This window comes from Myxine glutinosa, chromosome 6 (assembly GCF_964187855.1).
Source record: "Myxine glutinosa chromosome 6, kmMyxGlut1.1, whole genome shotgun sequence".
Taxonomy (NCBI): domain Eukaryota; kingdom Metazoa; phylum Chordata; class Myxini; order Myxiniformes; family Myxinidae; genus Myxine; species Myxine glutinosa.
Window position 1 is genome coordinate 103,972,699 of NC_136266.1, and position 21,802 is coordinate 103,994,500.

The following is a 21,802-nucleotide window of genomic DNA, read 5'->3' on the forward strand; positions in this document are numbered from 1 at the left end:
ATTGTTGGAGAATTATAAATATGCGGACTGTTCAAGGCTGCCATTAACTTTTAATTGTAGAATGTAAAATTAATAGATTGATGCTGAAATATTTTTAAATTATATTGTCTACCCTGAGCAAATTGTAAATAGAATGGAATCCATGCTGGTCAAAGCATTATGGGTAAAACCAAGATGGTCACCAACACCCTCGTGCGCTGTGAAACAGAGCTATATCATAATGTTCCTTGTGAAGGAGAGCGTCATACCATGCTGAAATTCACAGGTGAATCTCTGCACAATTCATTCATAGACTTCCTGGGATGCTGTCTCCAATTACAACATGTAATTGTGTGATTGAATGATACACCAAGTTCAAAAATGTCTGAAATGGTGAGAACATCTTAGCATTGTCACAGGCAAGCAAATGCTTGACCACTTTTCGCACTTGTGTTAGTGTTGTCAAAAGATCCAAACAACCCTGGACCCGAGAGGACTCAAAAGACTCCAAAGACCCTGAAGACACAATGGACCCCAAACACCCAAAATGTCATTCAAGCACATTCAAGCAAACATTGAAGATGTCAAACAGAAAATTTTGGAGAATTCACATCTTAATATACACAAAGAATTAAGTTAAGCACCCCTACACAACGAATTAAGGTAAGCACCCCCTAATATATATTCTTTGTGTATATGTATACATTGGCATATATTCTAAGGTATGTGAGATCAAATAATGATTGGTATGACATTAGCAATTATCCATTGATGAAATTGAGTGATCAAAGTGAAAAAAAGTGATTGGTTGAGTCAGTGATCCGATCACGTGGGTCCTACACACGTTATTGACGCAAAGATCGCTAGAGGTCTTCTCAGAACAATGACTGTACGTTAGAAAACATAAACGTCATCCACACTGTCCGTGATGGACCTATAGCTCCATACTTAAATTGAGGTGAAAATATGCCTAAAATTCCCAAAAAAATTTCACCTTAAATTATTCAGAATAAAATATTGAAAACGGCATGATTGTTATGTTTTTATGTGACCATAATATCACTTCTCCAGAAAATATAGCAATATCATGGGTATATTACACTGTTTTGACGACAACAAACTTGTAATGTGCGAGGTTGTAAAAAAACGGGGGGGGTGCTTAACTTAATTCTTTGTGTATATGTGTGAAATTACAGAAGAATTGGATATCATTGTTGGGATTGTAGAAACGATCATTTTTTTATGCAAGGTCTCGGCTCGTGGAAGAACGAGGACACAGAACAGATCAGGACACAACATAACAAAGGAAACAGGGGAAATGCCAATAACAGGATGGAGGGAGAAGGTAGAAGGAGATGGACAAACAAGGGATGCAGGTAACGATGAGGGGTAGGGGAAAGTGCAATGGGTGGACAAGATGGATACCTAAGCAAATTTTTGAGAGGGGTTGGGTGGTTTAACAGGTGTAGAAAATATAATGGCTTTGGATAGGGGAAGATCTGAGATGGTGGTGAACAGTTGTTACGAAGACCTGGAGGGAGGAGAGGGATTGAAGAGAGTGTGGGAGTTTGCTCCAGAGGCAGGAAAAAAGAAGAATGAAAGAGTGAAGGTGAGCAGAAAGTCTTCATTTTGGCAGTTTCACCAGAAGAGGGTTGCTGACTGATCTTGTGCATCCTGCGTCGGTCACGTGGCCGGTAGCCACGTCGGTCACGTGGTCTGGTCACATGGTCACAGGCATTTTAACTCTGATTCAATTTCAGTTTTCATTTCTGGTAGTCACTAAGATAAACTAGAATGGCACTCGTTAGAGCACAAACCTCTGCCAGGCTGAACAGTTTATGTTTTGCATCCCACTGATAGGCCGGATCTGGATTCGGACCTGAACCAAAATCGAATCGGCTTGTTCTTGTCACCTAACCAATTCGTCCACCAAGTTTAGTCATACCTCGTCCATAACTTTTGTAAATATCATTTTATATTTCGCTTTTCACCCGATCTCTCAATGGTGAAGAATCACTTGAAAATTAAATAATTCTCCTATCCGGATCCATATTCAGATCTTCACCAAAATCGAATGAAATCGTCCTTGTCACACACCCAACCTGCCCACCAAGTTTCGTCCAAATCCAGCCATAAGTTTTTGAGATATTGTGCTATGTATCAGTTTTAGCCCTATCACGGAATGGTGAATATTCACTTAAAAATTAAATATAACTCCTATCAGAATCCATATTCAGATCTTCACAAAAATTGAATTAATTAGTCCTTGTCACACACGCACAACCTCTCCACCAAGTTTTGTCCAGATCAGTCCATCACTTTTTGAGATATCCTGCTATGTACCGGTTTTGGCCCTATCTCCCAATGGTGAAGAATGGCTTAAAAAAAAAATTATACTAGCCGGATCCGAATCCGGATCTTCACTAAAATCTAATAATTTCGTCCTTGTCACATACACTACCTCTCCGCCAAATTTCGTCCAAATCCATCCACAACTTTTTGAGATATCTTGTTCACAGACAGACAAACAAACAAACAGACAGACAGACAGACAGGTGAAAAAAACATAACCTTCATCCACCTTCGGTGGCCGAGGTAATAAAGCCTCAGTAAAAACAAATTGTGTGAAAATCATTTCACTTTTGATTGATTTACTACATCAAGTGACTTTACATGGTGCAATGCTTAAATGATCCTCGTGCTCTTCCTATAGGCCTGCTCTCCCCCTTCTTCCCTCTCCCTCTTCCCCTCTCTCTTTCTTTCCCTCTCTTCTCCTCTCCCCTCCCCCTTCCTCCTCACCTCCTGCCCTCCTCCTCTTTCCCCTCCCATCCACTACAAATTTTTGTTATGGACACTAGGTGTCAAACAGCTACACATATCGAACAAACGGTTTCAAATGGAGTAGCTCGCCGCCATTAAAACATTTAAATTGCATCATACGTGACAATAAATGTGAATTGTTGCTCCCAGCTTGCTGGCTTAATGAAGATGCCATTTGCTTTTTGCTTTCTCCATCCCTACCCCATTTAGTATCCCGTTTTGGCACGAGTAACTTGCCAGTATGTAAACATTTCAACCAGGTGAAGATACCAAAGTGCACTTGGCCCAACTGATAAGAGTGTACTGTCCCAAAGATTTGTATGCAGGTGGTATTGAGATGCTCGCAAATTATTGGGCCAAAGTGTATATATGTGCAGCACGGGAATAATAATTTTAGAAATAGGTCAAGTTTCAACAACATGCATGTACTTTTTACCCTGTGCTCAGGAAGCGAAAAGCAGGGTTAAGCATTCAGGTGCGTACGTGTGCCGTGTGCGGGACGTGTCTGCATTTTAAAAATTCATTTTCTCAGCAACCATTTTTTTCTCAGCAACGAAATTTTACCATAGAAGTGCCTCCGCCTGTATAATTTTTTTTATTCATAATTATGACATCATAGGTCATGTGGTATGGACGCCATCTTGGAAAAACGTTACACCTCTATATCTCCCAAACCACTCAATGGAAAAAATTGAAGCATCGCTCATTGTCAAGTACTCACCATGGGGGATAAGATATGTTGAGGGTGATGGCATCGTTGCCTTAATTATGACGTCATAATTCGACAAGTACAACTCTTGATCTGATCAGTATGAATATATATGTGCGGCTATGTGCAGTATATGTGCGGCTCCTCCTGTATAATTATTTAATGATAATTATAACGTCATAGGTCACATGGTACAGGCGCCATCCTCTATATCTCCGAAACCGCTCCGTAGAAAAAATTGAAACGTGGCTCATTGTAAAGAACGCCATATGGGGAATAGGTGTTGTTAACAATGACGTCATTGGTGCCATAATTATGACGTCATAATTCGAGAGGGACAACGCTTAGTCTGATCAGTTTGAAATGTATTGGGCATGATCTATGCAACAATTGTATGAGAGAATATAAATTTATGATGTCATCGCTCACATGGTTTGGCAGCCATATTGGATCAAAGAAAAAAAATGTTCAAAAAGAGAAGAGTTGGATCGCAACAAGTTGACTGCGCAAGGTAAGTATTCTATGAATACCATATAGTTTATTTCTGGAATGGAAAAGTTCATATTTATCTTGAATTCCACTCAAATATTCTGAACTTCAGCAGCAAGGATAATTTAGCTGAGATTGAGTAGCTGAAATTGAAATGCACTTTTGAGATCAAAACTATCCACCTATTCTTTCCCCCTGTGCAGGGTTAGGAATGCCAGTCCCCTCGATGCTTTAGAACGTGTACATTTGCAGAGCACACTTCTTTTTCACGTTTGCGTCCAGAAAGCAATATGTTTCCTTTACGTTAACAACGTTAACCTGAACCAAACCATTCAGGAGGTCAAAATTGCTGATCGTCTGTGATATCGTTCTTCTCAGGTGGCGTTTTCTCGTTTTCTAAACCACTTTGTGTTCACGGTGTGAATCACACCTGATGTCTGCCATCAGTACCAAGTAGGCTTATAATGCTGACTTCTACATAACTGTCACTTGAGCACTAAAGATTTTGCAAAGCGAGGAATTTGGGGAAAGTGTGAACGTCGGTGCATTGTCTATCTTAAAGCCTTTGCTGTAGCAGAATGCAATCTCTGGTCAACACCATTGGAATGTTTTCGTCGATAAAGTTTAATGTCAGAATAGCTTTAGCTTGTGATGTTTGTTCTTTCATCTGCATCCTATAACCTGGTGTAAAAGCATTGGGAGCAACCTTATTGCAGCTAGTCGTATTAGAAGGCCAGGTTAGGGACTTGGGAGCTCTGACGTGTGGAGCATGCAGGAAGTGGGTGAAGTAAGATTAGTGGAATAATCCAGCAGACTCGTGGGTTGTCCTGTTGGACCTCCTGCCAGGTTGTGAGATTTATGTGCTGGCAGAGATTCCAAGTTTTTTTGGCGAGCCACTTGCCTTGTCGTCTTTCATCTTGCGACACAGTAACTCGAAAGGCCAAACGCAAAAGATGGGGCAACACAATAGCAGCTTTGTACGAAAGTTCTACAAGACCTCAATCCATTTTTCTGATGATACCTTCTTTATTTCTTTTTGTCTTTGTCTAAAATATATATATATATATTAATTCCATTTTATTAGTGATCAAATCTGCTTTAATCAAGGATTGTTTTGACTGGTAATGAAAAACAATGACATTTATATCCTATGCATATTCTCCAGGCTATTAAATCTCATTCTGGCTCTTGTGCTTGGTCTTGAAAGGAGTATTTCCAACAGGCCCTTGGGCCCAGCATGCATGTTTAAGACCTATTATGCCTCATCTTGCCTTCATAATTGCTGGAGTCACAGTATATCCCGTTCAAACGTGTCTTCGCAGCCGTCGGTCAGTTTTTAAGGCAAGAGGAAGGAGTAGCATGCATTGGGAAAGAACAATCGGAAGTTACATGTGCGTTTTATTGTATTGGTTGCCCTTTATGTAACGAGCTTCCAGTTGCGATACCTACAATTGTGCCTTACCGTTTGAGGCTGCAGTCACCACTCCCTCTGTCTCCCTCATCTTGGGCCGCTTAAACCAGCACCCGTATAACCCGGCCGCACAGTCAGCCAGGAGCACTTATGGTTCGGCCACCCACAGAGTTGGTGTTCTGTTCCATGGCAATGCTTCCCCTTAGGCTTAATGCCGTGGTTTGTTCAATGATGCTCGAGCTGCAGGTTCTAACGGAGCACCTTCTCAAACTTTGCATGTGCATGCGCCTGTGCTGCTCTGAGTGCGAGCGCTCTCTGTGTGTCTGTGTGCGCATGCGCACTTGTGTTGGAAGATCATTGCTGAACTAAATACGGCGTTCTATATTTCCAACAGGTACGAGCTGACCTCGCGCTGGCTATTGATACTTTAACGACTTTCATAATTATGCCAAAGATAATTACAAACACAATTCTAATTAATTTGCGAAGCAAAATTGATGACATGGGCACAGACCATGACGCATCCCCAATCAGACAACACAAAATACGTATTTAAACGGTAATAAAATCCCTCTAAAGTCACGAGCCTGCAAACCCCAGGTGCCGACGACACAAACTGCAATATAATTAAATTAACCTTTAGGTAGGGGTATATAATACAGAAAGTTCCGAGGAAATTACGGTCGTGAGAAAGATGGTTTGTTGGTAGGCTAATGGTAGATGAAACCTGGCGGCGTTTGGTCATCACAATTTGCAGACAAGGGCTGGTACATTCTCACGCAGGTATCTACAAGTTACTGGGACCGACCTTCTCCAAATGCGGCTGGTACCAACTCCACTGTTTTCCTGAACAACTCGGACAATTCCACAACTGGTCTTAACTCTGTGCTTTTGTGCCAACTCACCTCTGTCCATTCACAAACGCACCTTTTTATAGCTGGGGCTGCAAGGAATTTTGTGCCCCCTCCTCTTCCCACTGGTGGCACAGTGAGGATAGCAGTAAGACATAGGAGGGGTCGTAATCATAAACACGAGGGGGTGGGAAGAAGGGGTTCAGTGCGAAACCAGGCTCACGGGATGTCACCTGGCATTCAAATTGATTAATGGCCGCTTGCATATTCGGACAGCACAGCATTGGAGTTTGGGGATTTTGCTTCTATAAAACACATCCACACATGAGGCTTCCACTCCACTTGCATGTAACAGCCCCATTACCTTACGATAAGCATCCCTGGTGCCAATTGTCTGCTTTCCCAAGGAGCAGGGGGGATACAAATCCATTGTCCAAGGAGGAAACCCTACTCACAGACAAATGTACCACGTGCTTTTGTGCCAACATGTCAATAATCTGGTGTGTATAGATCTACATTCTATATGTATACGCGAGGTCCTGAAGACACTGGTGCCAGCCCTGAAGATGAATACACTGCTCCATGGTACAGAGACGTGGACACTTGATAGCACAATGGTCAGCAGACTGGAGACTTTGAGATTTGGGTTTATAAATGGATACTCAAAATGTCCTTGTCTCAGAAAAAAAGCAAATTAAGAAGCGGAAAAGACACGTATGTAGAACAAAAGCTTGTTTAGGCACCATCAAGAAAAGGTGTATTATCTTGGTTATTTCCCCCATCCAAAACCATGATCTTTTCCACCCCCGTTAATTCACCCCAGATCTACTTTTTTGAAATACCGACTTCTTTCCTGGAAGTCCGAGCAGTTTTTTTAACCTCTTCCACCCCCCCCCCCCCCCCTTCCCATGCTTCCTCTCCCCAAACCTTCTCCCTCCCACAGATCTCCTGATGTCCCTGCTCTCCATCTTGTCTCCCGCTCCCTATCTTGTCTCCCGCTCCATTTATCATGTTTTATGTGTCAGTTTGTCTTTTTGTGATCAATGTTAGCTCTTACACAAGCCTCGATCTTGTATACAAAAATTATTATTTTTTAAAATCCTTTGTCATGACTTTTTGGAGAGAGAGAACTATCTGAAGGCAGAGACGAAAACATTAGAGCTGGAGGTCGAGATCAGGAATCACTTGGATGACAAATAAAGTTATGACTGGACCGAGTTATGTGGAATATGTGTGATGCTAACGGCCGGACGAACAGCTTCAAGATGCATGGCAGCCAACCTGGTTGGAGAGCACAGCTTCTTCAATCTGATCCATCACCTGGGTATTTAAAAGTTTTAAAGACGAGATGAAAAATGTGCATCAGCATAGGGATGCACAAAAGATTAAAAACAAAAATGCTTCATAAAATAATATTTTCAGGAACATGTTCAGATTTTCCTTGAATTTGCTGTAACTTCCAACTTGATCTTCTTGGAGAGTTTAAAGCTGTTGGTAATGAGGAAAAAGGACCTCACTTCTGTTCTCTCTACCATGTCTCCAAACTACAGACTTGGCATTTAATATGGAATATTTTTTTTTTACTTGACTTGGGTTTACTTTCTTAACTCAGTATATCAATCTGGTGAGTTTCTTTTACACTTTGGTGATTTATTTGTTAAAAGAACCATGTCACTGATTGTCTGTCGCAGCAAGAAGTCAACAACAGGATTATATCACAGGTGGCGTGGCAAAATGTACGGACAGGTGCATTTGACGATTGGCTTCACAGTCAGGTATACAAGGGTTGTTGTGTTCTGTATTAGTGGAAAAGAACTGCTGCACGTCTCCAAAAGTTATTTCCGCTTCCTCTGGAGATGGTCCGTCAACTCGACAATGCTGTTTGTCATGGAGTGGTGGCTTTACGAAATTACGGCATGAAAGAGCGTGCTATTGCTCGGCAGTATGGCATCACTCAAGGTCAGGTGTCAAAGATCCTGAAACGAAATGCTCAGAGGGGTGTCCGTACTCCAATACCGAGGCCAGGACGTCCCCGCAGAACCACAAGGAGGGATGATCGCCAGCTGCACCGGTTAGTCCGCAATGGCTGTACCAAGTCAGCTAATCGGCTTAGGGCTGAGTGGCAGCAACTGACAAATGTGCCTGTATCCAGAAGGCTAGTCAACCAACGACTGGTTCAAGCAGGCTATCGTGCCAGGCGTCCCCTGAGAAAGCCACGCCAGACCAGACAACACCACCAGCGCCGATTGCAGTGGGCCAGAGAGCACCGTCAATGGCAGCCAGGACACGGGAATCACGTGACCTTCAGTGACGAGTCTAGATTTCTGGTCTATCATCAAGATGGCCGTGTCCGAGTGCGCAGACAAGTGCATGAAGCCTACAACAAAGATTGTATAGTGCCAACAGTCCCAGCTGGAGGTGGTGGGGTGACCGTTTGGGCTGCTTTTCATGCAGGGGGCAAAACTGACCTGGCTGTTCTGAATGGAAACCTGAACCAGTTCAAGTACAGGGCCATTCTGGAAGAAACATTGCTTCCATTTGCTCGTGCAGCCTTTCGAGGAAACTTTGTCTTCCAAGATGACAATGCACGGCCTCATCGTGCTCGCATGATCCAACACTTTCTTGCTGACCGTGGTGAAGAGCATATGGAGTGGCCTGCCATGTCCCCGGATATGAATCCGATAGAGAACTTGTGGGCAGAATTAACGCATCAAATCGACCACTTGGACCAGCAGCCGACCTCTGTGCGTGAATTGCAGCAGGCTATTGTCACTGCATGGCAAGCGATTCCTGTCCAAACCTTGGCAAATCTCGTGAACAGCATGCCTCAACGTGTACGTGCTCCTGAATGCTCGTGGGGGTTACACGAAGTACTGAACTGTAATTTTACTGTCCGTAATCCCAGTCGTAATTTAACTTTTGTTTTTGTTAAAATATTTTTTGGCTAATGTGCAAAATAAAGAGATACTTCTGGAAAACGTACAGAAGTTTAATGCAGTACTGTCCGTGAATTGGGTTCGATATCAGTTTACATCACTTTCAAGGATCAATTTATTTGTTTTGAAATGTCAAATGTGGTTTTTGTTTCTTTTAAAGGTCACATTAACAAAATCTAGAATAATTTCAACATAATTCCAATGAACTTTTGGTTCTAAGACATCTTGAAAAGTAAGTTCACCCCCACAAAAAAAATATTCCATATTAAATGCCAAGTCTGTAGTTGAAATAAGTTAAATTATAAAAAAGAATAATTTGGGACTCGTTGATGTCCCAAAGCTCACAGAAGTTGGAGGATTTTGCTTCCCTTGTTTGGGATTTATTGCCTGTTACAATGACATAGTGTATCAAAAGGCGAGTGTAGTTTTTAATATACCGCCATTGTTTTAATGAACTTTATATTGGCAAGTCCGATATTTTAATTTTCAGTTAATTTAATGCATGAGGAAGGGTTGGACAAAGGAGGCAGGTGGGGGAGATGGGCAGGAGCGTTGGGGATGGATATTTCATTCCAAAGCATTAGCAATGTGACTTCCGAAGGTCCAGTGCACCTGTTTAGTATTTACTGTTATAACATTTTATCAACTCCGAAACTCCATAATCGAGCCGTAAATCCCATCACTGGTCCAGCCAAGGATGAAGGTTCAAGCGCATGTTAATTTATTTATTTAGTTAGTTAACCTACGACATCGCTCAAAAATCGATGGGCCTTGCAATTTGGGCATTTTGCGCAAATCGAATGTCGTTGTCAACGTTGATTAAACTACTTTATTTTCCTTTTGACTGCAATTAATAGATAAATAGTAATCAATAAAAGAACCACCAGCATCGTTTTTAATTCTATTTTCTTTTATCGACCAATTTGCCTTATTGATCACAGGTTAATAGCCTTGTGCTCTTGAAATCTATTGGTTTATCCAGGTCATTCGTCACCTTTAATGATGATTCGGGAAAGGGAATAAAAACACGTTTGGAGTGAACATGTTTACCGATTTTCGGGACTCCTTTGTATAACAGGTATTGATGACACGTACATGTTGATAATGATGAGACTAAATGTGGAGCTCCAGTTACAATATTCCAACCTGTGCCTTATTTCATGGCACATCTGCTGATTTGGTGGCAATGGCCTGACTTTAAAAGTCTTCATCACCTTGCATTTCACTCGTATTGCTCTAGAGATGCATCTGAAGCACTATTTTACACGAAAGGCCTTTTAATAGATTGCATTTTCAAGTTATGACGTCATCGGTGCCCAAAATGAATAACAGCCAATTGGTTTCAGGTTGTTTTTTGGTTGTTTTTTTTAACCTCTGCCACAGAAGGTTGTTTTTCAACCATTCTCTGTTTGTCTATCTGTCTGTTTATCTGTGAGCAGAATAGCTCAAAGACTTGTGGATGGATTCAGCCGACATTTGGTGGACATGGGTGTGTGACGAGAACAAATTTATTGAGAGATAGGACCAAAAACGATATCTCAAACAGCTATGGACAGATTAAGACGAAACCTTGTAGGTGACGAGAACAAATAGATTATAATTTGACGGAGGTACTGATGTTGGACTGATGTGGCCTATCGGTGGGATACAAAACCTAAATGGTTCAGTCTGGCAGAGGTCTGCGCTCTACCGAGTGCTGTCAACCCTTTCAACAATGATCTAAGGCTCAAGTAGGAACTTGCCCTACATGTATCTCATGTAGGGCAAGGACATTGGCTAAATCGGTGTACTTTGATGTGAACTGCAACTATATTTGTAGATAATGTGGAAATGGCACAGTATACCTGTTCTGAACCAATGATTCCAGCAATGTGAGCTAAGTGCTCAAATGTGAATGGCAAACATGCCAATCTGAAATACGCTTGTTCACACTGGAGGCCCCAGGTACTTACTGCACGTTCTTGTGGAAGCACTTTCCTGCCTTTTAGTGAATAGGGAAACTGACACCAAACCAAATCTCTGATTCCGAAATGGCAAATGTGTTCATATTCATGATGTAATATCTTGCCGTGTCTTTTGGTAATGGTGAATTGCATTCCTGTTGGTAACCAAAGGCACCAAGTTTGATTTTTCATGATCAGGACCACCGTGATGACTCTAGCCTATTGAGAAAACTTGTTTGGTATTGTGACTCTCCCCAGAGTTTGACCAGTTGAATGTGCATGGCAGGGAGGCGATGAGGGCGATGCCACAGAAGAGGAGGAGTTGTGCGAATCAGAAATAACATCATGGGAGTTGGGAGACAAAGCTGGAAGCGAAGCAATTTCCAAACTGCGAGCACGCAAGCACGCATTGACACGCAAGGTGGCTGCACAAGAGCGCCGACGAGAGCATGTGCAGGTGAGTCGATTGTTTTTTTTTTTGTTTTTTTTTTTGCATACAAAATCGAGGCTCGTGTAAGAGCTAACATCAATCATCACAAAAAGACAAACGCACACAAAACGTACAATAAAGGGAGTGGGAGACAAGATGGGGAGAGAGAGGGAAGCACACAAGTACAACAGCAGAGAACAGGGACATCGGGAGATCTGTGGGAGGAAGAGGGCTTGGGGGTGGAGGCATGGGAAGGCAGGTGGGGAGGGTTGGGAGGGGGGGGGGGTAGGTGGTGGGAGATGTATAAAACACATGGATTTTGATTTTGAGAAAGAATCAAAGGCTCGAGGGTTTCATCCTCGTATTTCGTATTTCTCTAACGTATCAAATTTCTCTAACGTATTTCGTTGTCATAATTTGCATGATGATCATGATAATGATGATGATGAGGGTGATGATGGTGTGAGTCATCACTTTCGAATGGTAAAGCCAGTTGGTCCAGCTTTTGACTCCTTTGTTTCATTTAAAAGAAAATTATAGCCAAGGGGTTGCCTGTGGAGCTGGCGATTTTCTCTTTTCATTTTGTTTTAAACAAGCTGGAGTGGTCTAACAGAATGTTACCACAACTCTCTGCCACTACGGAGTCGGACCGCATCGCGCACTCTGTGGTTCTTTATCTTGCACACAGCTGTGGTTGTGGTTGCCTCTCTGGGTTGCAATTCCTGCTTACTGACTTTTCACCAAGCATTCAGCTTGGAATGTACCTGTTCCTGAGGTCAAACCCACAACTTCCTGAGACTAAACTGAACAAGCATTGTAACATATACTCGTTGGTTGCATAAAGGATCACGGTGCTGTCAGCGTGAAGTATTCGTGTATGTATCTTTGCCAAAAAGTCGTCTACATTGGGTGTTACGAGATCTGGTATGTGAGGGAAGGCAAGGAAGGATGCGTTAGCCAATACCATATATAACAGCTCGGCCAGTGCTGGGTGTGCGGAGCAGGTGTTGGGTTCAAGGACCTACGGCAAGCTGTTGGTTATTTGTGCCTGACTGCGTCTGCCTGTCCACACTGCTTACACAATCTTCCCTCTGCTTTTCCTTTACTGCAAAGTACGAGCTCCAGACCAACTGCTTCCACCACCTTTGCCTTGACCGTTTTTGTTCGGGATGTTGTCTCAGCTGAACTTGTCAATGCTCGTATCAACAGCACTAAGCTTGTTTTAGAGTTGCAGTGGGAGTAATGATTGTTTTGTCATAACGTAACTTGTAGCATCTTTGCAGGCACGGTGTTTGATGTGTTTGATCATTACGTGCATGTAATGTTGATGAGATTATTCAATAATTAAAATTGGAGCCTTTCAATTCCTTTATTCTCTCTTTCCGATAAAAATGTTTAAGGCCATATATACATACATATACACATACACATACACACTAGCGGGGTCACCCGTGGGAATCTCATGGGCATGGATGTGTGTGACATTTCGACATATTGAGTTAGATGCTGCACCTGCACATTCAGTTATATAAAATGGTGACTGGCAATTGATCACATCCACAAATGTGTAATCCACACAATTTATGTACTTTACATAACGTTAATAGGAATACATGCCCGTGTAGATGGGAAATACAGTTTGTTTGAAATAAATCACAAATATCAGAAGAAAGTTTTTAAAATTTAGAACTATTCTCACTCAGAGTTAAACATCACCGTAATATTATGCGGTTGCTTCGACGTTTTCGGTGAATAGCGGGGCAGATATGTGAAACAATTGTTCAGATTGTGGTAAAAGCACCAAATTTCGTACAGTTCATCTTGAATACATAATAATCGATTTCAGATATAGTGCCAAGAAAAAAATCCCCCTGGTGGCCATATTTGGCCAAAATCCAAGATGGCCACCAGCCGAGCCGTGAATTTCTATTAAACCCGATATTTTCTTTAATATTCAAGCTATAGACATGAATAAAACATCATTTTGTATGTTTTCAGACACAAGGAATCCAATTACAGCATTAATTCTTTCATAAAATACATTAATTTCAACATAAAGGGCTTTTTTGTGCCAAATTATCTGAAATCGGTGAAAAATTTGACCGATTTTAAGCAATGTGACGTGATATCATATCACAACATGGGTGTATTATACTCATAATATAAATTCTAAGTATTTTTTACTTGCAACAATATATAATGCATGAAGGTGTAATTGTACACATCATTTATAATATAAACCCTGGTGTTGGGCTAGCGGCTAGGGTGTCAGCTTAGGATCCTAGGATCCTGGGTTCGAATCCCGGTCGATCGCTGAATTAACGCCAGGGGGGTTGACTCAGCCTGTCATCCTTCCGAGGTCGGCTAATTGAGTACCAGTTCACTGGTAATTCCCTGCTTGTCGTTAAAGGCGGCAAAAAGGGTTGGCGTCAGGAAGGGCATCCGGCCGTAAAACATTGCTTCAAAAAGGGGACCGAAAAACAACAACTACCACGGTTCCCAAAAAAGGCCAACCCCCGCTTGCAGGGAAAAATGGCCTCTAAAGGTGGTTTTTTTTTTTTTTTTTAATAATATGGTAATTTAGTAACCGAATCGCTCTGTTGTTCCACTTGCCAACAGTTTAGCACAACAATACATCGCTACCATTAAATTATGCACATAGTACACTGATGCATGTGAAATGAGATTTAAAAATGAACAATATTAAAGCATTTCACATTAAATGAAAAGTAAAATTACTTTACATGGAATTACCACATGGTTGAGTTTTAAAATAAATGCATTGTCATCATGGTAACATATGATGTACAAGCAGAAGCAAACATAAATAAAAATGTAAACAAATATCGCAATGCAATATATTGGGAAGTAAGAACACAAAATCATTAAGCAACTACTTCTGACTGCAGTTGGGTGTGGTTGACATTCCACATTATAACAGATTATTAAGCACCTTGATATGATATACCAGTATACCAGTAGCCACTATAGCTGACTGCTGGCAAGAACGATACCGTAAAACTGATATACAAATCAGACTAGAATTAAAACACAATTACCCACATTGGCAGATCTTGAAATAAACAATAAATTGACCAGTTCATGTTGTATATAGACATGATAGACAACAAATACATTAACTATATGCACCCATGTCAACTGAATGACAATACTACTGAAACATGATGATGTCTACTACTAATACTGCAGTAGGCTACATTCGACTAGCGAATGAAAACGCCATATCATTACATCATTTACAAACAACAGTCAGTTGCCTTCATTGTGGTCGCAATCACCCCTGCATTGACAGAGTGTTGTGCATTTAAGATTTGCTTTGACGCACTTGCATTGTCCCCTGCAACCTTTCACACAATGACACTTTATCAGCTCGGAACAAGACATTGCTGCTTCAGGCAGTAGTGTCCACAGTGGTTCCCATTCATGTAGAGCGTTATTCTTCCACCCCCATGCATCTGGGGAAGGCACCTCTGGAACACGCACATGTGACTGTCCCCAAATATGTCCACCTTGGTAGACTGTCCGTTTCACTTGTTGTAACAGTGCTGCACTTGTTGGCGGTATACCATCGAGAGATCTAGCTTTGGTACTGAACATGTGTTGCCTGGCTGCATTTACGCTGGTTTCTGAAGATGTCCTGTCATACAGCAGTACAACAAAGCACTCTAAAACTGACATGTACTCTTCGTTGAAACTTGATGGTGTTTCCGTAAGAGTGATGAAGACTGGAGTGACCTCGGGGAATGATTTCCATTTGCAATTGCAAACAGAGGCTGGTCCGCTGTTAACACTGGTACCTGACCAGAATTCAGAAGTTCAACCGCAGATTTTACAACATCCATTGCATGACGGATCATGGCGACAGACTTGGAATCGTCTGAGAACAACGGTAACAGTGATGTAATTGTGACATCAAAGTTTCTTGGACTTTCCAGTGTGTTTGCATGGAATGCACCCCACGATATTGGCTCATCTGTGCTCTGAAGCTCTTTGGTGATAAGGTCTTGGGTATTGTTCAGCCATTTAGTTTCACAGTCAATAGCAGATTTCACAAGTTCTTTGTCACATGTTAGTGGACCATTCTGCAATGGAACAATGGGATCCTTCTTGATCAGTGTAACTGGTGTCAAAGTTGTGTACGAGTCCGGAATCTGTGTTTTTGAAGACGTTGGTTGCAGAATGGCGGGTTCACGTACAATACCATCAGACGCTGTTGCTCGGTTTTGAAACAGGGATATTCCTGTACCATGAAAGGCCTCGCATGCTGTAGTTGAGCTGGGGTTGTGGTTGATATTGTCCACTGCAGCAGTTGTAAATAGATTTTTACGCAGGACAAGTGGACACACAACCCCATCAGTTTGACATTGCTCAGACGCTGAGATGGCAAGTTCTGTCGATATGCCAAGAACCCTGTCATATGAAACTGACAAGCCGAGATGAAACAGTATATCCACCAGTTCACGTTTACGCGTATGTCCATGGATCATCAGGCCAATATAAACAGGCAGTGGGGTCTCTCTGTCCTTACAGTGATGCGAATTGGTGGACTCCTGGCGCCTTCTCACATGACTGTTGTATTGCAACAGCTGAGCGAGACTCAGAGTTGCTTGTCTCACTGTGTCTGATGCCTTGTTCTTTAGGCCTAAGTCACACATAGGCGGATATTTTGGCGACTACTGGCGACTGCCGGCGATCAAGATTTTTCGGCGACTACTGGCGATTTCGGGCGGTCAAATATGGTCAGGCGGCAGTATGGCGACTGCAGGCGGCCACATTGCGACTGCATTGCGACGACGCCCCGAGTGGGATGGCGATTGTTGAAGATCGACGACGACTGCATTGCGGATGCACGGCGGCAGCGTGGCGACAGTCTGGCGGCTAGATTACGACCGATGGCGGATCGCGGCGACTGCATTGGGGCCGGGTGGCGGTTTACTCCGACGTCTGCAAGACTGCAATAAGACCACCGGCGATTGGAGACGATTCACACAACTTTTTAAATCTTTATTTCTCTATTTTACATTTCACTTTATTCACTTCAATGATGTATGACATGAGGCATAAAGATCTTTGATGTACAATAAGAAAGTTAATAAAGATGTATCATTGTAATGTAATAATCAAACTTTTCTGCAGGGAGAGAGAATGTAAATAAATAGTCCAGGAATAATAGATTTAACCCGGAACAAATTCAAACAAAGCTGAAAATTTCAGGATATGTTCAGAAAACTGTCCTGAATAACATACTAAAAGTCCCCAGACATCCGCCTTGTGCTTCAATGGAAATTCAAGATGGTGTCCAAAATGGCGGCAATTTTGGCATTTTATCATATTACCACCTAAAAACATGATAGAAATGCAAACAGGGTGTCAAAATACATGTTTTCAAGCACGAGGATTGTTTTAAAGATTACATTATGAGTTTATATGACTTGTATGTGTCATTCGATCGATTATGAACAATTTCAACTACTTATAAGATTATATTTTATCATCATCGTCTTCATCACTGTTAGGAAAAACTGGTCTAGTCTCTTCATCTTCTCCATCTTCATCCAGCAGTGATGGAAATGGTGCAGCATTGTTGCAGGTCTGGCCATTGCACTTGACGCATAAGGTGGAGCAAGGTAACCCAAGCTTCCTGCAACCGCACGACGAGCCACAGCCATCTGCTTTGCAGCAGCATGATACCATGTTTAGCGGAGTGTCAGGGGCAATGGGCTGGTCTGTTTCAACAGGAATGAGATTGTTATCCTGCAGTCTCCATCCCCACTCTGTTGGCTGCAAGGGATTGCCTGGGAAGTGGTGGTTTGCATGTTATGGTCAAACAAGATGTTACTGGATGTGGCTTTCTTTGCCCACCGCTGTTGTTCAACTGCCTTTGTGGAGCTGGTGTTATAGCCATCAAATACAACAGTGTTGCCTGCTCCATAATGTTTCAAAGTATAGGAAACGTAACAATGACACACATCACTGTACTTCGATGGTTGTGGCCAGAACACCGACTGCAACAGATGACCCCCATCCACAACGTAGCGACACTTGTCGGGCATGTCCGGCTGTGCAGGGACAAACGACTTCAGGAGTGTACCTAGGGTACTCTTGTTTGTCTTCCGCATGGCGCCATCGTGAAACAGGGAAGAAGGTTGAGGGCCAAGTTCGTATGCCAGAAACTCTTCCAGGTCCGAGCTGGTCTTCAAGACACAGTTTATCTTGTTGAAGAAGAGATCAGGATTCACGACTGTGTTTTGCCCCCTGATGTTGATGCTATTATGCTTATCATTCAACGTCTTCACTTTGTCGCTGCGGTGCAGTGTGATCTCTGTGAAGCGTTTGCCGGCTATCCTAGAGGCCGCAGTAAGACCAACGTTCACTGCATCATCACAGTTGACCGAGACATCAGCTACAACTCCAGTCGCGATTGACACCAGACGGTCTTGTTGATAACCAGCAAATGGTGGATGCGCCTGCAACCACTGCACGAAAACACCATGATCCGTGTTGAATTTTTCTTTGGTGGATGAACGGAGATCCTTATGGTCCGAGTTAGTTGTGTGTACACCAGTGAACTCCTCCAGATCATCACAGACAGGGACACATTGAGGTAAAGCATGAACCCATTTTGCCAAGGTACCGTCGGTAATACCTCGACCATGGGTCATTCCCCCACTCATTTTCAGCATCCTCATCAAGAACTGCTCGATTGTTTGATCAGAGAAATTCCCAGCCCAGAATTAATTAGCTCGGCAGATTGTGAAGTAACCTTTGTCAGTGAACAAACTATACTCATCAGGTGGCATGACTTTGTTGATGGATTCCATCTGCTGGAGGTAGAGTCTGGCAGATTTGGCATAAGGAAGATGACCAGCTGCGTGGAAATGTGGAATCATCTCCCTTACACTGTGAAGGTGGAGCTTCCATTCACCTGTCCTCTCAGCTCTGACAAAGTTCAGCATCAGGATAACCTGATGGACGTATTGCACCCATAGCTTGCCAGTTCTACTATGGCTAGCTGCTTGGTCAAGCTGTTGTGACAGTAGTTGGTGAAACTGCGTAACAATTTCGTCCTCTTCTACATTAGCGGTGCCTACATCTTGGTGAATAGTGTTGTCGTGCACACAGGCCAGGTGTTCTCTGTCAGTCTGGTTTAACGAGTCAGACTTCTCCAGCAGGACACTTATGAGAGCTAACGAGGAGAGAATGTGAGCCCGCACTGCTCGAGAGTAAGCATGGCCAGTCAGCATGTGTACCACAGACCCATTGGCATACACACTTCCCCACAGTTCCGCTAACCCACTCCCTGACATGATATTGGCTATACTACCAAGATATGACATCAGAAGATGAAATCCACCAAGTCGAACAATAACTCTGTCCAAGTCGTTGGAAGCAGCAACTATTTCTGAAGCCTTCTGGAACAAAGGCTGATCAAAAGTTACAGGACAGATTTTCAGATCATGTTTTTCACTTTGTTCTTGGGCAAAACACAGTGCAGAGTAGATGGTGCTGGGGTTACTAGGATCAAGATTAGTGAAGGGGAGAGTTTCAATTCTGGAGGTATCAATTATTCGACATTCCTCACAACAGTAAGTCTTGATGGGGATTTGCGCAAATGTACCTAATAGCTCTGTTGATAGTGCTTTCGCTGTGCGCTTGATGGGCGACTTATCCACTGTTCCGTAAGGAGTTACACATGCTATTCCACCCATAGCATGAAATGTGTTGTGACCGGTCAGCGTAGCTACGTTGAAGTCCGCATTGTCAAACACAAATTGCGTAAAACCATTCAAGCCATAGGAAGGTTCGCAAGTGGGTATTAGACTATTCTCAAAGCATTGCACTTCCTTGTAATCGTCAGCAAAGGTGATACTGCTCAGGATATCTATCAGCTCACGTGAGGCGTAGTTGCGATGTATGTACAATGCAATGGCAAGTAGCAATGGTGAGCTAAATGACCTCGGCCTGCAGGTTGAAATGATGGAATGGGCTATGGCCATGCACCGTCTGTTTACAACTCTAGACTGTTTATCCTTCGGATCTAGCAATTTTTGCAAGAAACGCTTTAGTGAGTCAGGAATCAAGGTGTTACCATTTTTTTTTTTTTTTTTTTTTTGTATACTGAATCGAGGCTCGTGAAAGTTCTCAGTGTCTTTCATTGTGGGGTATTCAGTGAGATCATAAATTGATAAGCGAATATCATCAAGAATAATTGATGCAGCCATATCAATTATTCAATCATTTTCGTTATAATTCCCAGTTGGTTGTTCTGTCGGTCACCCACTTTTCACGAACGATCCGGTGCGCAGAGTCACGAAAACTGACAATGCTTGTCTTTCCAGGGATACTTGTGATGATGATGTCCTCACCATAACATTCGTTCAGCTTCTGTTTGAAGTATTTGATGGAATACCCTTCTTCACCTTGAAGAAACGTTTCCATATGTTCCATGAGCACCGAAATAGAAAACTGACATTCATCATTCTCATCTATAAATGAACAGAGTGTATTTGAAGGCATAATCTCTTACAGCGTCAGCTGGTTTGCCAATGGATTGTGTTTTCTCAGTATTAGTAAAGAACTCAACACCACAGGCTCTATGGTATTTGGCCTCAGCTGCTACCAAATCTATGACAGCATCTATTCTCTTGGCAACTTTGTTGCCCCACTCATCACATCTTTCTCTTGCGCGTTTCGAAACACTGTCCTTATATTCAATGGTCTGAACATTGCTGAAGGGTTTCCTTCGTTTGAGTGTGATTTTGCTGCTAGTTTCTATCATAGCGGATATATTGTTACGGACACGGCTAAAGATGTTGCTTGACCGAGCGGAATGGCCGCCGTGTTCGTACAGTTTACCCGATTACCCCCAACTCACCCGATTCCACTCGAACGTTGGCCAAATCGCGCTATGCTAAATCAATGATTGGAAAGGACACAACGACTGGGATAAATGAAACGACGCAAGGGGTACAGTTCTCAAGACCTCCGGAGGAGGATATAATTAGTGGTGGTGAAAAGGGGTAGATTACAAGGTAGAGTGAGGTAAAAGACACAGAAGAGATAGGCACTTAGATACAATCTTATCTATCCCAGACAGACCACAGACAAACGGAACAAGACTGACTTACACAAGGATTGATGGCAGGGAAGGACAGGTCGGTTGATAGCACAAGGTGCACCTTGGCTCGGGGACAGGATCAAGCACGGTCCAAAAGATGCAGGGAGGCCTCACAGCGCTCGGAGGTGGCGTCTCTCTTGCTTCAAGCTCAGCGCGCATCTGACGTCACCTCCCTCTTCCTGCGCATGCTCAGCGGGGAGTCACACGCCCTCGGCTCGTTGGCTCCGCCCCAGATGGGACCGGTCCGCCGCTTCTATTGGGTGCGGGGGTTACCGGGCTCCGCCCTTGACGAGGAGCTGACAGCGAGCCCCTACTTGGTAACCCCGTCGAGCACATGTTCGATGGCGGCTCGTTGGAAAGGCCTGGTGCCCTCCCAACACCCCCTACCAACCAAGCCGGAGTGAGGACGCGCACTCCCCGCGCCGCCGCCGTTGTTGTTGTTGTTGAACCGTGAGGAAGAGCTGCGGGGAGGTATTGGGAGGTCCTAAACTTCCTAACGGTGCCATACAATCACATTCTGGTGCAACGAAGAGTCAGAATTAATGGAAACGAGTCCTTAACTGACATAGACTAAGAATAACTAGCAAGATGTCCTATAGTTGTCTACGTGAGATGCGGTGGACCTGGATGCGACATTTAATGGGGGAAATAGGGGGAGGTCGGGTCTACAGAGTGTTGTTTACAGAAAATGGGACTAGGGAATGGGGGATTGGGGATAGTTGGGAAGTATTGAGGAAATAGGGGAATATTTACAAGCGGATATGGATGGATGCCAATCCCATATCCGCAACAATATCATATATTTCTTTTTTAGATTGTCCTTGGCACAAGCAACACAATTCAAGCAAGGTCAAGCGCATAACGTCTTAGCGGAGACACAATGTGCCAAAAATCATAAACTTACCAGTAGTATGTTCTTGAGTACTTTAGATACAGTTTGTTCATTTCTCTATCACAATCAAATACATTGATTTGTGATGATGATGCTAAAAGTGACAACACAGTGACGTGAGACTACTACTGAGAAGTCAGGACATCTAGCGTGACATCATTCGCCTATGACGTCATTCGCCTATGACGTCATTCGCCTATGAC

General features: G+C 43.0%; 1 protein-coding gene across 4 annotated transcripts in view; it reads left to right on the top strand.

Moving 5' to 3' along the window:
• Positions 1-21,802, top strand: part of SMG6 (SMG6 nonsense mediated mRNA decay factor) — a 376,938-nt gene that overhangs the window by 245,666 nt on the left and 109,470 nt on the right. For all 4 annotated transcript variants that reach the window (XM_078780312.1, XM_078780313.1, XM_078780314.1 and 1 more), the window contains one exon: positions 11,425-11,595. In XM_078780312.1, the coding sequence (XP_078636438.1) occupies positions 11,425-11,595 (171 nt within the window). The remainder of the gene's footprint in view (positions 1-11,424; positions 11,596-21,802) is intronic.